The sequence below is a fragment of the Cynocephalus volans genome, chromosome X, assembly GCF_027409185.1.
Source record: "Cynocephalus volans isolate mCynVol1 chromosome X, mCynVol1.pri, whole genome shotgun sequence".
Taxonomy (NCBI): Eukaryota; Metazoa; Chordata; class Mammalia; order Dermoptera; family Cynocephalidae; genus Cynocephalus; species Cynocephalus volans.
Genome location: NC_084478.1, coordinates 77912315 through 77927564, shown reverse-complemented (window position 1 = coordinate 77927564; position 15250 = coordinate 77912315). Strand labels below are relative to the sequence as shown.

Below are 15250 nucleotides of genomic sequence, written 5' to 3'. Positions count from 1 at the left end.
CTCCCCACTTCCCTCATAGCCAAGGCTGCTCCTTGGCCGCTTCGCTGGGGCTTCCTGCTCTGGATCACTGACTAACCCTCCCCTCCCTTCCTCCTCCTCCGTTCCTCTACTGCCTTCTTACCCATTTTTAGCTGCTGGGATCTCACTTGTCCTCCTCCCCTGACATCTGTCTTAGCCATCTCCACAGGAAGTCCCCCCACAAGACCCACAGACTGCTCCACGCTGAAGAAGGAAGGCCCCAGGCCCTGCCCGTCCGAGTCTCTGCTGTGGGTTGAGGCCAAACCCTCCTCAGGGCCCTCACCATACTTTCTGACCTGAGCAAGTTACTTATCAGACCGTGGGAGGGAGACCTGGTGCTCAGGACTGCTCTAGCTTGAGGGCTTTGACTGCCAGCCAGAAGCCCCCAAGTATGCCAGGGTGGTGGCTCTGGTGTGGCTCTAAAGACAGGAAAAGGAATATTCTTCTGGCTGAGAGATGAACTGGGCAGCCTGAAGCAGCCCCAGTCCCCAGTGGGCCGCAGCTGAGGCTCCGCTCTTGGGAAGTTATTTCTATCCACCTCCAGGTATTCAGAGGCAGAGCAGGGCTGGGCCTGCCAGCAGGCCCCAGATCTAGCCCCAGATCTAGCCCCAGCCAGGTGGTGGCAGTACTTGCAGACACATCCAGGTCCCCATGAGAACACCTGCCCCCCCCCATCAACCTTCTCTAGCTGAGCCTGGTGCCAGACTGGGCAGATGCCCATGGCCTATCCCAGAGGTTACTGGATGGACAGGCGGAAATGGTCCCAGGTTCCATGACAGAACAAGAGGAGAGAGAAAGCTGGGGGCATGGTGCAGAGCAGCAGGAGGGACGCAGGGCACTTGAAACCTCTTGCTCCACTAGGACAGCCACCGTCTTCCCATCCTGCCCTGGTCACCAGTGGTTTGGGCACAGAAAATCTCACACAGATGTGCACACACACACACACACATACACACACACACACACATACATACACACACACACACACACACACACACACGCACACACACTCCATTCCTCAACATCATGACACCATTTTACACCCATTTCTCGATGTGGTTAATTTTTTTTTTTAGTTCTCATTTTTTTCTAAGAAAAAAGCAACAAGAAAATAATTCAGAGTTTATACAAAACATCTTTACATTATTTTTTTCCAAAAAGACTAGTATTTACACAAATGGCAACAGAAACAAAAACAAAAAACCCTTCCGACTGCCACCTGGAAGGGGCTGGCTGTTCTGCTCCCTCTCCCACCTGGCACTGAGGTGGGCAGCTGGCCAGGAGGCAGTGTGGAGGTGGATGGTATAGGGCCCAGCTCCTTCCATGGCCATTCTGAGAGTTTCTGCAAGGCGCACTCAAGTGGCAGTCTGTTAGCAGCCGTGCTGGCAAGGAGCCGGGGTCAAAGTGCACAGTGGGCTGGCCCAGGCCCAGGCAGCCTCTTCCTCTTTCCAGGCCCCAGCCCAAGACTGAGGGGCCAGAGGGAGCTGGGTTGGGTGGGGACACCCACCTGTGCTAGAGCCCAGAAAAGGAGAAGGCCACCTGGCCTTATACCCGCTTAGGTCTCTGCCCTGGGCCCCTGTTTTCCCATCAGGCCAAAGGATGCCAAAGGTGAGGAGAGAACAGGGCGGGGGGAGGGGGAACTCCCAGCTCTGCAGGGCAAATAGCCACCTGGGCACCTCACCTCCCTCCACCCCCCATGAGGTCATCTGCCTTCAGCAGCTCTCCTGTTCCCCAGGCAACAGCCAATTAAGACATTAATTACTGTGAGAGTAAGGGAGGCAGGAGATGCCCAGGAATCCCACAAGGAGGGGACTTTTTTTTTTTTTTTTTTTTTTGGTGGAAGGGTGGCAGCCACTACCCCATTGCCAAGATCAGCCTTGTAGAAGGAGGGTCAGGAGGGGAAGGTGGGACACCTTGCCCAATGGCACTCTCATCTTCCCTCACGGGCAGGAACATCCCTGGCTTGCCCTCCCCCTCAAGAAATACCAAGGAGTCTATAAAAGAAATGCCATCCTATGCTTTCTGGCTGGCCACATCCTGCCCCAGGCCCTCTTATACTGGGTTGGGCTAGGCTCAGAAAGCCTGGGAAGGGGCTGCCTTTTACATTTTTACATTTTTCTTCAAAAAACAGATGAAAATGAGTTGACAGCTAAAAAATGAACACAAAAGCATTAAAAACAGTGATGATAGCGGACAAGCAGTCCTGGGAAGAGGGAAAAGGGGTGAGGGAGGGGGCAGGGCCAGGGGGCTGTCTCCCTGCCGGCTGTCCATCAGCGTCCAACCCTGCCCTCCAAGAAGGGGTGCCCCCACAGAGCCCAGAGGCCCAGCCAGAGGGGGAAGGCACAAGAGCGTGGGGGTTAGGGGCACAAGCACCCCCTCCAAAGCCCAGGGGGGCAGGGAAAAAGGGGGATTATAAAAGCCAAGAAACTACAAAACTAAATACAAAGGTGGGCACAGCTGGCAAGGGGAGGGGGCATGGGGGAGAAAGGAGAGGTCCGGTCCAGGCTGACTGTCCCTCAGGGGCCCGAGGCTGCGCCAGGCACTCAGACCTTATAGTAGATGTTCGCCGGGCTCTGGGGTGGCATCTCCTGGACGATGTAGACAGGGTGCCCGTAGTCCCCACTCACCTTCTCATAGTGGGGGCAATAGTTGTTCTCTGTAGTCCGTAAGGGGATGATGATGTCGCTGGGCTCAGTGCCCGCCGTGCCACTACCCCCCTTGGGACTGGCCAGGGTGCTGAGCGAGAGGGCGGCCGCCCGCTGCTGTGTGTGCTTGCGGTGCCGCTTGCGCAGCTTTAGTAGTAGAACTGTCAGGAAGATGATGATGAGCAGGAAGATGACGCAGCCTGCACCAACGGCCGCGAACAATGCCACCTTGGAGTTGAAGAAGCTGTCAGGGTCCCCACTGCCACCCCCACTCGCACCTGGGCCGCTCTTCTCTTCCTGATTCACAGTCTCTGGGGAAGGGAAGGAATGGTCAGCCAGGAGTCCCAGAGACACATGGCAGATCTCAGGCTGGGCCTGCATGTCTTCAGAGAGAGGGCCTGAGAGGGTAACCAAGCAATGGTTTCTGCCCTCCTGGAAACACTTATATACTCACCATGCTTGCCATCAGAGTCACCCAGGGAACCCCGACCTCCAGGGACTTGTGTGGCCATCTTGACAGTGTTGTCTGCCTCCTTGCTGGGCCGGCTGGTTGTCAGTTGCTCAGGAGTCACAGCATTGGGATCTGAGGGCAGGGAGAGGACAGGTGGGGACAAGAATCATCTAGGGTAGGCCAAGAATGGCCGGGATCCCAGACACTTGAACCCTATTGCCCCCTCTCCACTCCCAACACACCCACACCTAGTCAGGAACATCTGTTCCAGAGACCTAACTGGGGGGCCCTCAGACTGGGCACTCACCTTGCCCAACCTTCATGACAATCTTCATGGTGCGTGTTCGGCACACACCTCCCTCCCGGTTCTCCAGCCCCTCCAGGCTCCCATTGGATGTCGCTGTAGGAAGAGGCCAGAGAAGTCAGGAGAGAAAGGTCTGCTAGCATCACCCAGAAACCATAGTGCTGCCTCAACCAGCAGGGATAGAACTGGCAGTCGGGAGTGGCAAGCAGCTCTCACCTACCTATGAACCTTTCTACTTCCCTCCTTCCCACTAGGAACAGAGCAGCTCGGCCCAGCCCAGGCCAAGAACTAGCCCCCTCCCCAGGGGCACTGTTCCTCTATCGTGACCAGGCCTTGGTTCCTCTTTTCTCAGTGGCAACAATAAGGTGTGCCTTCTCACTGGGAAATGTTGCTCAGAGGCAAAGCAGTCAGAAATGGCACCATGAAGGAGGCTTCTACATAGACTGGAAGGAATATGGTTTAGGGATCAGGAGAAATGCATTGAAGTACCAATCCTATCCCTAACTCCCTGTATGATCTAAGCTGAGAATCCCCTTCTCCTCTTGGATCTCAGTTTCCTCTTGGACCTCAGTTTCCCATGAAGAAGAAAGATGAACAGGTGGCTGATCCCAAAGGGCTCTATGCCATTCCCATAGATCTTGGGTGGGCAAAGAAAATAGGAGAGAAAGAGATGTGAATTGGAGGCCTCTCTCACCCAACCCCTGCAACCAAGGTGAGCTGATGGCAGGCTGCTTGGTGAATGTTGGGGCCAGAATTCCAAGGACAGCCTGGGAGGAGAGAGCATGCCAGTCTTCAAAGGGGATCAGATCAGGTAGGGCCTTAACTGTTGTGCAGTATCACTGCAGCATTTAGAAGCTCCTACTGCTATAGGAGAGAGTTAAGCCCAGGGCGAGAGCCACACGATGGGCGGGGACTCACAGGTAATGTAGTAATCATGGTGTTTCTTGAACTCCAGGCCCATGTAGTTGGGGCTGAACTCCTGGAACTTGATGGTAAAGCGGATTTCCTGCTCTGGCCTGTTGCAGGTAACCAGCACATTGGGGTCGAGCACAGTGCTGCAGGCAGCTGCCTGCTCAGGCCGCACCAGGTACAGCTTGTAGTACTCATAGGGCCGCCCTGCTTCTGCTCGGGGGCAGATGATGTCCAGCTTGTCTCCGATCTTCGGGTAGATCACCAAGCCCTTCCCACTCAGGAACCTGCCCAGGCGGAAGGAAATGGATAGCCTCAGGGTTAGGGGGCCCAGGCCATCCTAGAACCAGGGAAGTGGACAGTGAGGGCCAGGCTGGGCCTACTGGGTGGAGATGGTGAGAGTAGGCCTTCTGCCCTTCCTCCATCCTCAGTCTGGGGGTGGGGAGAGAGAACCACACTGCCAGCAGGGTGTGGAAGGGGTGGCTCATGGGCAAGGCTGCCTGGCTTTGACTGATTGGCAGGGTGGGGCACTGCTTCACTGGGGGAGCCCTTTGTCCTAATGTGGCATTTCCGCAGGGGGCTGACGTGGCCAGTGGGCTGGGTACCAAGGTGTCAGGACCAGGCTGCCTGGAGGTGGCAGCCCTGTCCCCCCATCCCCCAACATCCTTGCATTCCTTCGTGGCTGCTGCTACCTCCTTCCCTACAAACACGCGTGCACACACATACACAACAAGTTCACACATGCCTTAGCCACCACCCCCACAGCTCCCAGCCAAAGGCTGGGGGAGCTTAACCTGTCTAGGACCCCTGTCTTCTCCTCCATCCTTCCTAATCCTTGGCATGATGAGGAGATAGAAACAGATGTTACCTGGAGCCGACAGATGATGGTCATAGTCTCTGGCCAGGTGCAGTTCCACCCAGCTCTCCCCATTCCCACTGGCCAGTGTCCTACTGGTGACCTACCCCACCCTCATAATACAAGGGCCTGGATCCCCAGACTTGACCAGTCTCACTCCCAAGAGCAACAGAAGGAGGGGAGAAAGGGTCTAACCAGTGAGAACAGACCACAGAAGATAGAGCCACAGGACCCCCACTTCTCTGTATTCCAACCCCTCCCATCCTCACTGCTCCTACTCCAGATCCTGAGAAGAGCTGGACAAGTACCCTTTGAGCTACTCTTCTGTTCTAATCCAGAAAGCCAGGCACTGGGACATAGCAAGGGAGGTCAGCTGGCCAGGGTCACTTATTCATATGACTCTGTTCTTGCTGAAGCACACAGTAAGAAAGTGGTGCTCTGCTGGCCATTTTGGAGGCTAGGCAGGAAGGACCTGAGAGCAAGGCAGTAATACCATGGAGGATAAAGAACAAAGACTTTGGAATCAGATTCCAAAGCTAGGCCCTTACCAGCTCTGAGGCCTGGGATGAGCTGCCAGATCTCTCTGAGCTTCAGTTCCTCACTTAGAAACTGGGGCTGGTAAGTGCCCTACCTCCCAGGGTTGTGGAGGGGAGACAAGGCAACACATGGAGAGCCCCTAGCACACAGTAGGTATGCACCACGTTTGACTTCTTCTTAGAAATAGTCTGCCAAAGGGCAGGCGGTCATATCCTAACACTAACACTAAGCCCAGTCTTTTTTCTTGGAGAGGAAATAGGAAGAGAAGATACAGCCCCATTGTCAAGGACTTTACTGTCTGGTTTGGGTGAGAAAGGTAATGGCTCACACTCAAGCAATAGACAGCACCAGGCTATATGTAGGTTATGTGTGAGGATGGTGGCTCAAACAGCAAGGGCTGGAGGCAGGGAGAGGAAGGAGACAGCTTGCCTGACCAGGATGGTCAGAGATGGTTCCACAGAAAGGGCAGGATGAAAGTGGGTCCTAGGAGAGGAATAAGAAGTTAACACACAGCAAGAGTGGACAGCATTGGCAGGGACACAAAACCCAGGCCAGCGATCAGTCCAGCTGGGCTGGGAATGGGTAGAGAGGAACAGAAGCAGAGGTGGAGAAGATCAGCTGGGGCCACATTGAAAGGCCTCGAGGGTCACAAGCAGCAGTGTGGGTTTCATACCACTGGTGACAAACCCTCTAGCAGGAAGGACAATGAGGCTGAAGGCAGTGCTTAAGGAGAATGAAGCTGACATTGTCGTGCAGCTGCCCTGGTGAAGAACACCAGTTCCCAGGCTACTGCAATTGTCTGGGAAGTGAGTGGTTCCATTTCGGAGGGTCTGTTACACAGTGGGGACAACAAGCAACGTGGGCCTACTAGAAGCTCTGGGCAAATGCCTTTATGTTGTCAAACTGTGTCCTCACCCAAAGGAGGGAAATGTTACCCAAGTAGGTAAGTAGGGGAATTTACCAAGTGGATGAAGTAGATTAAAAAAAAAAAAAAAAAAAGCAGCCTCCCTCCATGTTGAACAAGGCTCCACCAAGCTGGAAGCTGCCATCTTGATGTGCAGGAGAGTTAAAACCAGAACAAGATGGCCTTCCCCTTGGTACCTAACTTTACTGCTCTACAGGGGCCAGAAAGGCAGCAGGCCTTTCAAATATAAACATTTGAGAGGGAATGCTCCCACCCCATACACCATACAAAGCCAACACGTTTTACCAAAGCCTCTACAATTTCCAAGGCATTTTTCACTTTCCAATCCTCACACTGGTTCTGTCCAGATGGCAGGATTAGACAACTTCTAACACCTTAGACCCACAGAGAACCTTAGAGACCTACCAAGTCCAGGCCCCTCATGTGATCAGATGAATGTTCCTATTGAAAAGAGGTGCTCAAAGCCAACTCCAGGGGCCTAAACCCACCCAGGATGGTAACCTCTAGCTGTCTAAGAGGATCTAAAACATTGGCCCAGTTCTTGTACCATTGCACCTCAACAAGACATATATATGCAGCTACACAGAGGGCGGAAAGGGAGACAGGCCAGCTCACCTTTCTAACCACTTAGCCCTGGCTTAAGGTAAGTCTTGGTAACCAGGTAGTCTCATTTGCCCCGAGTGCAGTCTCCCATTGCCACCCAGGCTCCAAAGCCCTGGAATTGGAACAGGGCTTCTAGCTACTTGGGGTTCTACCTTGAACCTGGAGACGTTGAGGAAACAGATATCTAGATGGTGGCGGAGGGGGAAGAATAGAGAACTATTGCCCCCAACACTGCTCAGACTCTCTTCAACCTCAGTGAACAGCCTTCATAAATATTCATCAGGCCATTTGCATAGCAGCTGGCAGAGGGAAACTCACCTTCCTCTAAAATGCAGAAGGGAGAGGAGCCCGATGAGACCCGCCTTCCCCAACCCTGGTCTCCCATGCTGGTGCCTTCTTAGCATTTTCCCCACCATTGGGCAAACCTCGTCTTGGCCTGTGAGAAGCCCAAGAAAGTGGTGAGCCCCAAAAAGGGGTAGGTATGTAGCCAATGAAAGTGAAGCCCAAAGCCAGGCATAACACTAGTCAGACTTTACAGGAAGACCCTACAGGTCTCCCCTCTTGCTCACCGGGTTAGGAGTAGGCAAAGGAGGAAGAGGAGATTATCCCCAAGTTAAACTCTTTAACTTCCACCTTTCAAAAACCACTACTCCCCCCCACGCACCCTCACACACCATTATCAAGCCAAAATTTCCTGCCTGGGGCCACCCCCAAAGCCCTTTTCTGGAAAATAAGGGGATTGACATCGCCCAGCAGGAAGCCTAAAGCAGGTCACCATGGTAACCCCTGAGGCCTTCTCTCCCTAGCCTCTGATATCCTGGGACCCCAGGGAGCCACCCCAGGGAGTAAAAGGACTTGGGAGAGACAGCCTGGGCTATTCCAGCTCTGTCTTGTGGCCTGCCTCTTCCCCTCCACCCTAGCCCGAGTCCCTCCCTCAGCCTTTCTACTGAGCTACCATCATGACTGCTAAAAAGGATCCTGGGATATGGAATGTCTGGAGGGTCTGGAGACAGTAGCCCACAAGGCCCAGGACTGGTCCAAAACCAACTGCCCCCCCCCCTCCACTAGTCTATGCTTCTTTTGTCCAGATGAGCCCTTCTCATGTATACAGTCTACAGGAGAGGAGAGCTTGCAGCTGGGAAGGTCATGCCCAGAAAGCTGCCCACCTCCCACGAGGTCTACACTTCCTTCCCTTCCACCCTGCCCTCAGGCTCTAGTAACTTGTGGTCAGAGAGTGGCCAAAGGGGGTCCTGGTCCTAGGCCATGCAAGTCCAAGTTTGGTAGAAGACTGTAGTCATGGCCTTGATTTGGTGACCCCACTACCACTGCACCTGCACCCCCAGGGTGGCCAGTGGAGGATAGACCCCAAGCCAGAGCTCAAGTCTGCTCTCATCCCAGCTAGGGTGGGGAGCCCCCAAATTAAAGGCTCCTCTTTCACTCCTCCAGCTCCACCTAACCCCCGAGGCAGCAGGAGCAGGCCTGGTGTGTCCCAGCAGTGCCCGCCCAGGCGTGGGTGGGCAGGAACAGCAGCTGGGTCCTGGCACACACACAGCTCTGTCGGAGGCAGGGAAGCCAGGAGAGTCCCAGAGGAAGTCACTCTCCCCACCTACACTGAACCATGCCCTTCTCTCTGCCCCACCTGGACAAAGCTAGCATCCATTGGGGTTTAACCTCTTCTCTCCATTGTCTGCTTTCTGTGGGGTCCCTGAGAGGAAGACAGATTCCTGGCCCAGAGAAGAACCAAAGGTGCTACTCAGAGCTCAGGGAGAAGGGTGCCAGGCAGTGAGTTGGCTGCCTCTAGTTCAGGTCACCGGAGCAGGCTGCCCTCGGAGGTAGGCCTAGCAAAGTCAGATGAGGAAGCCAGAGCACTGCTCACCCCACACAGGCAGGGCCTGAGTCACAGGGAAAGATGCATGCACACCTGTGAGGTGAGAGGGGAACCCAGGGGCAGGGGCCAGCACCTTTTCCCAAACCCCACCTTGAATTCCCATTTCCCATAGATTCCAAGGCAGCAGGCTGGTGTGGAAAGAATGGCATATAGCACAGCTCTGTCCCCTTAGACAAGTCACTGACTGACCATAGCCGAGTCACTTCCCTTGTCTGGACACATGCCTCCTTATCTGGAAAATGGGGCCAATACGTACTTCCCAGGGCTGTCAGGAGCATCTGATGAGATCATGTAGGAAAATGCCTTGTAAGGAGCAAGGTGCTGCCTATGAGTTAGCATGCCAAACACAGCATCACTTAGAATTAAAAAGCTGACGGAGCTTACTACATTCCCGGCTGCCAGCACCCCAACTCCAGACAACGACCACAAAAGCACACCCAGCAAGGGCTGCCATGCTCCATGGGGCAAGGAACCCAGAAGGTGACTGATGAGCATCCCCCCACCTCAGCTCCCCTAATAATCACAGAGTGGACCCTCCCCCAAACCTGGTGTTCTCATGGCAACCAGAAGCCTCCCGGCTGGCCCACTCTCCATATGGTCCTAACCGCAGAAAACAGTGATGCACAGTACAATCTAGGGCCCACCCATCCCCATTCACCTGAGCTGATGAGACAACAGAGAGCCTGAGGGAAGAAAGGGAACCCTCAACTCAGTCCCCACCCCAGCCTTACTTGCTCTTGCCTGGCTGCCCTAGGAGGGGGTGGGGAGGCAGGAGAAGAGGGAACTTCAGGAGTTGCTGGGTTCCTATCACTCTCAGGTCTCCACCTGTGGCTAATTAGCTACAGAGTAGAAGAGGTCAGGTCCCTAGCCACCCCGGAAAGGGGCCCCCTGAGCTGGCCTCCCCAGGACTGTGAGCTGGAACAGCTGTGCGGGGCTGGGGCCAACAGTTTGGCTTGTAGCAGGCAAGCATGGGTTGGGGTCTGCAGCTGCCCCCACCCATGCTGCAGTCAAGGGTCCTGGATGCCAAGATGAACCCCCCACCCCTACCCCCATCCCCTTGTAGGGAAGGTTTGTAATGTGATCTCAGGCACATTCCCACTCCCTGGAGGTGGGGGAACCTGAGTGGGGGGCAGGAAGGAGTCAGAACAGGACCGAGAGACTGAACTGCAGCAGCTGGACTTGGCTGAGGACTCAAGTCTGAGGCCTGCCGGCTGCCCCAAGCTCCCCAGGGGAGAGAAGAGGCTGGGGGAGGGGGCTGCCCTGGGACCATTTCGATTACAGTCGCCCCTCCCCGCCCCAGGCACGCACACACTCTGGTTCCTGCCTAACTCCAGCAGGACCAACCCCATCTCCCCAGCCTGTGCTCATGGGGCAAATCCCCAAGGAGGCAGAAGTTCTTGCCACCCAGGAACTACCACCCCGGAAGGCCCCAGTACCAACTTGGTAACGAGGCTGGGAGTCTTGAGCCCGCCCTTCCAGCTCCCCTTCTCAGTCAGGGCAGGGGCTGCACTCGCCCTGGAACCTGGAAGCAGACCACCCAGCCCCACCACTTCTTTATTTTGATTTTTTTTTTCCCAAAGAGGAAGCAATTAAGCAGGGTTTATAGGCACTGGGAGATTTTTTTGGGGGGGGGGCGGTTGCCAGCTCCTAACAGGGCTGAGGAGAGAGACCAAAAGCTGGGAGAGGAAGAGGGGAGGGAAGAGAGAAAATGAGCCTGCGAGGGAGAGCACAGGCATGTGTGAGAAACAAAAGGACTTGAGAAAAAGAAGCAGAGAGTGACTAAGAGTGAGTGCGACTGAGAAAGAGGGAGAGCAGGCAAGCCTAGCTGGAGTGGGGAGGTGAGCGCTGCTCGTGGAGGGTGTGAGAGGGCGAACCGCCACGGGCCTGAGAGGAAGAACTCCAGCAGGAGGCAAAGAGGGAGAGAGACAGAGCAGGACTGTTGATTTGAAAGGCTGTGGCAGCCTGAGGGTTGGGCGGGGTGGCAGAGGCAGCCCCCAGAGTCGAGCTGAGGGCAGTGCCTCCCTCCTGTCCTCCTGTCCCCTCCCCACCACACGCCAACACACACAGACGGCGGCTGCATTCCAGACCCCTGAGCGTAGATGGTACTAGGGCGGGGGGGGCGGCTACCAGGATCAGTCCCCGACCATTCCCAGGATCTGCTCCATTACAAGATGGAATTCGGGCAGGTTCTATTGAGTCCTCAGCCCCCTACCCCCACTCCAGGATGCCTGCCCTCAATTAGAGGTGGATGGGGAGGGGAGCAGAGGGGATACAACCTCTCAAAACCTGTTAACAGGTCCAGAACGCTAAAGGCTCAGAACACAAAAAGGGGGAATCTCAGATAGATCTTGTTTCTCCCAGCAACTCCCCCCAACTCTGCAGGAGGGCTCCTTTCCAGCTGTGGAGCTGCATGCTATCTCTGGTTAGAGACCAGAGAGAGCAATTAGGTCACTCCCATGAGCCCCTATGATGGGCTACCCCAGGCGGATTTCAACTCTCCTGGCTAAAGAGACAGCATTTCCAGCCTCCACGCTTACAGGGGGGAACTGGGCACTTCATAACCTTTCCCCCTGGGCTCAGCAGCCCAGGGTCCCCAGACCATTTTGAGCCTCTGCTGTTAGGAGAGTGCTTCATCCACTTTGGCTTCAAGGGGAGAAATTCTCGCCAATCTCTTTCCTTGTACGGGGGGAGCCCTCCACCCTGACCCTGGTTTAGCCATCCCACCCACCAGTAATAGGACCCTACCTTTACCCAAGGAGAAGAGAACTAAAGAAGCTGCCTTCTCCCACTCCAGGGCTGAGAGATACACTGCCCCTGGACCCAAAAGGCCAAGGCAGGCAGGAGCCTGGGAAGTTAGCAGAGAGCCCAGCAAGAGTGGACAGGAAGAAATTCCAGATACAGGAATCGGAGAGCACGGTTGGGGCAGGTCAAGGCCCCCCAGTTTCTCACTAAGTGAGGTTGTCCACACACTGCCAGGAACTCCAGAAAACGGGGAGGAAGAGAGATTTTGACCCTAGGTTCCAACTCAAGTCCTGGATGCCAAAAGAGAGAAAGGTCCAGAGATCACAACAGCCCCAGAGACTCCCCACTAACAGCCCAGAAACCCACTGAGCCACCGCCCTGAAAGGTATGTGTGTTGTTTGGGGCGGAGGGGGGGGGGGTGAAGAGAAAGGAGAAGAAAGAAAATAATCTCCTTTATATAGCTGCCCCCAACCCCTTGGGGAAAGCTCCCCAATCTGGGGGACATAAAGTGACTGGGGGGCCAACAGGACCTGCCTGGGCAGGAATCGCTTTCTCCACCCACCTCCCTCGCCTGCAGGGTCGCCACTCTCCGCCCTGGCGGGCCCTCGAAGCTCTGCCGCCGGCTCCATTGGACCCCGACGGGCGCTGGATCGAACCCCCGCTCCCCCCCCAACAACCCCTCTCCCACTCCGCCCCTCTCCACCCGCCGCCTTTGTGAGCCTGGGAGCAGCGCCCGCCTTTCTACCGCCCCGGCAGGGAGAAAGAGGAGTGGGGGGGCAAAAAGAGACCGCAAAGCGAAAAGCCAGGGAGGCAAACAGGGAAGAAAGAAATGAAAATGGGAGAAGCCTGAGTGGGGATGCAGGCACTGCCACCCGCCCCAAGCGCCGGGTCTCCCCCACAGCTAAGCAAACGAGGAACATGTGTTCCGGCCTCGTCCACCGCCCAGGTCAAGCTCGCCAGCGGAGTGGCTCTCGGCGAAAACCACCACGTTCCCAGGGGCCCCGAAGAGGGTTGTGTTCTCGCCCCCACCCAGCTCTCGGGTGCGCTCTCGAGCGAGCGCCCGGACTCCGCAGCTCCGCCTCATGCGACCATCTCGACTTGATCCGGGACTTGCGGAGACGAGGGCCGGAAAGCCGAGGGGTCACAACCCAGCCAAGTGCCCCCACCCCACCCCGCCGCACCCTGCCCCGCCCGCCCGCAGAAAAACACACTCGGAAAAGCCAGAGACAAAATGGGGCGCCGCTCCTCCTCCGAACACCTCCCCACACGCACTCGGGGGCGCGTGGCCTCATCCCGAAGGCGTGCCACCCACCCCCAGGGACCAGTGCAGATAAGTTACTCACTTGGGGTTGAGGGAGCTCCAGGACACCGGCTCCAGGTTCTTGGCCAACGGCGTGGCGAGCCGGCACAACGCCAACACGACCATCGCCACAAGCCACTTGCCGAGCCAACGCTGCCCAGGCCGGGCCATCTTCCTGGGGGCAGTCTGCACTTCGAGATCCCCTGGCGCCTCCTCGGCAAAGCTCGTGTCGTCTTCCCGTGTCGCGCTGCGCTTTGAGCCACTCAAGCGCCCATCCTCCGCATCCGCCGGCCTTGAAGTGCTCCCCTCCCGCCGGCTTCGGTGTCGCTCTTCTCCGCCCAGCTGGCCAGGAGGACTCACTGGGCAGCCGTCCCCAACCCGGGCATGGGTTGCGGCCTCCGAAGGCTCGCTCCCCTGGCCTTTCCGCCGCACCAAGCGCGACGGGGGCTCTGAGCCCCCGGGTAATCCCGCCTGATTCCGCTCGGCTCTCGTAGACTGTTCGGGACTGCGCGCCCTCTCCCCGACGGGATGTCCCCGCGGAGGACTCGGTAGCCGCGCCGACGCCTTCACCGTCCCAGGATCGGCGCCCCTGGGAAGAAGCGGGGGTCTCCCCACAGCACAAGCTCGGTCCCTGGACTCCCGACTGGGTCGCCCTAGCACGGGCTCGGTTCCTCTGGGCCACACTGGGACTCCGGGCTGCGCGCCCCCCGACAGTTTCTACTTCAGCGGGGGCCCCGCTCAATGCACTTAGAGCGGAGAGAAGCTACCGAGCGTGCTAGTCCCATCAGTCTGCGACTCTGAAGCCTCGGCAGCGTAGCCTGGCAGCCCCGTCGCCGAGTCCTTGCTCCCCGGCGATTGAGCCCGAGGGTCTGCGGCCAGTGCGAGCCTCACACACCTCCCACTGCTGTCCAGCGCGCATAGACTCCCTCGGCTGCCGCTGAGCTGTCTACTCCCCTGCTCAGGCGAACGCAGGGCCAACCCTGCTCCTCTTAGCCAATAGCAAGCTCCGTGACGGGGTCCTTGCCCCATACCACGCCCCCAGAGCAGGAAAAGGGCGGGGTTTTAGGGAGCTCTTAAGGACGCTGCGCTGCCGATGGCACCAATCTGAGTGTGCGGTTCGTGCGGTTAGGGTTGGGTCCTTCTTAGTCCTGTTCCCAGAGCGCTCAGCCCGTGGGAAGTTGGCGCTTCTCAAGAGCTGTCGGTCTGCTCTCCTCCCCGCGCGTCTGGTCAACACCCCAGCCTGCTGACCCGGGCCGGACAGGCCCTGTCCCAAGTACCCCGGGAAAGTACTTCCATTCTCTTTACACACACGAGCTCTGAAGTCCTGCTCTGTGCCCACCTCCGTGGCAAGGACAGCCTATCTGCTCCCCATGCCGTCTCACGTAGGGCTCTGGTGGACTTCCCTCTTTCCGCCCCCGGAATGCGTTGTCCCCTTGCACTTGGACCCGGAGTCCAAAACATAAAAGTGGATAGCAGTGGGTGGTGAAGACTCAGGATGGTCAAGTAGGAGATCCGGAGGGGAAGGTGAGTTCTTAGTCCTTGGGGACCAGGCCTTCAGAATCTCAGTTTTTAGAGGGAACCTAGATTTAGAGTCTAGTCCTGACTGAAGGCGCGGACAAAGCCCTGGATTATGCAAACGGGGATGAGAGGGCACCTCGATAAAGAAAGACATTTGAGGGCAAAGAGGAAAAGGCGCGGGGTAGGAGCCTTTTGAAAAAGCAAAAGCGGGCATCCTGGCCCTGAGACGCCGGACCCCAGCCTCTCCCAACCTCGCCATATGGGTCTTTGTCTCCCAGCTCTGGCCTATTCTCCCCGCCCCTCCTCGTCTCTGCTTATAACTTGGCTTGATCCCATAGCACAGACCCTCCCGGTCCGACCCACTCTCCTTGGTTGGACCCCGGCAGATGTACCCACGTGCTAATGTCTCCACCTGCTGGTCTTCTATAGCACTACGGGCACCTGGGACAAACTATGAGCTCGTACTGGAGCGTGGCACACGCAAGCCTGGCACACACGCTTGAACACAAGACTTGGGACAGGCGTGGCCTTGGCAAGAGCCCCCGCCTGGTATG

The 15250-nt window shown here is 56.7% G+C and overlaps 1 protein-coding gene across 1 annotated transcript; it reads right to left on the bottom strand.

Moving 5' to 3' along the window:
- Positions 1-1160: 1160 nt before the first annotated feature.
- On the bottom strand, positions 1161-14072 carry EFNB1 (ephrin B1). The gene is made up of 5 exons (XM_063083709.1): positions 13222-14072; positions 4337-4614; positions 3422-3514; positions 3118-3246; positions 1161-2974 (listed from the first exon to the last, which is right to left on the bottom strand). Exons 1-5 carry the CDS (start codon positions 13347-13349, stop codon positions 2562-2564), a joined length of 1041 nt encoding a protein of 346 aa, XP_062939779.1. The 5' UTR covers positions 13350-14072; the 3' UTR covers positions 1161-2561.
- Positions 14073-15250: the final 1178 nt, after the last annotated feature.

Bases quoted from the DNA above. Each gene is read 5' to 3' on its own strand.
- EFNB1 (XM_063083709.1), bottom strand. From the start codon at position 13,349: ATGGCCCGGCCTGGGCAGCGTTGGCTCGGCAAGTGGCTTGTGGCGATG. The intron at 4,615-13,221 runs GTGAGTAACTTA...CCGCCTGGGCAG, and splicing joins TGGAGCTCCCTCAACCCCAA to GTTCCTGAGTGGGAAGGGCT. The intron at 3,247-3,421 runs GTGAGTGCCCAG...CCCTGCCCTCAG, and splicing joins TGTCATGAAGGTTGGGCAAG to ATCCCAATGCTGTGACTCCT.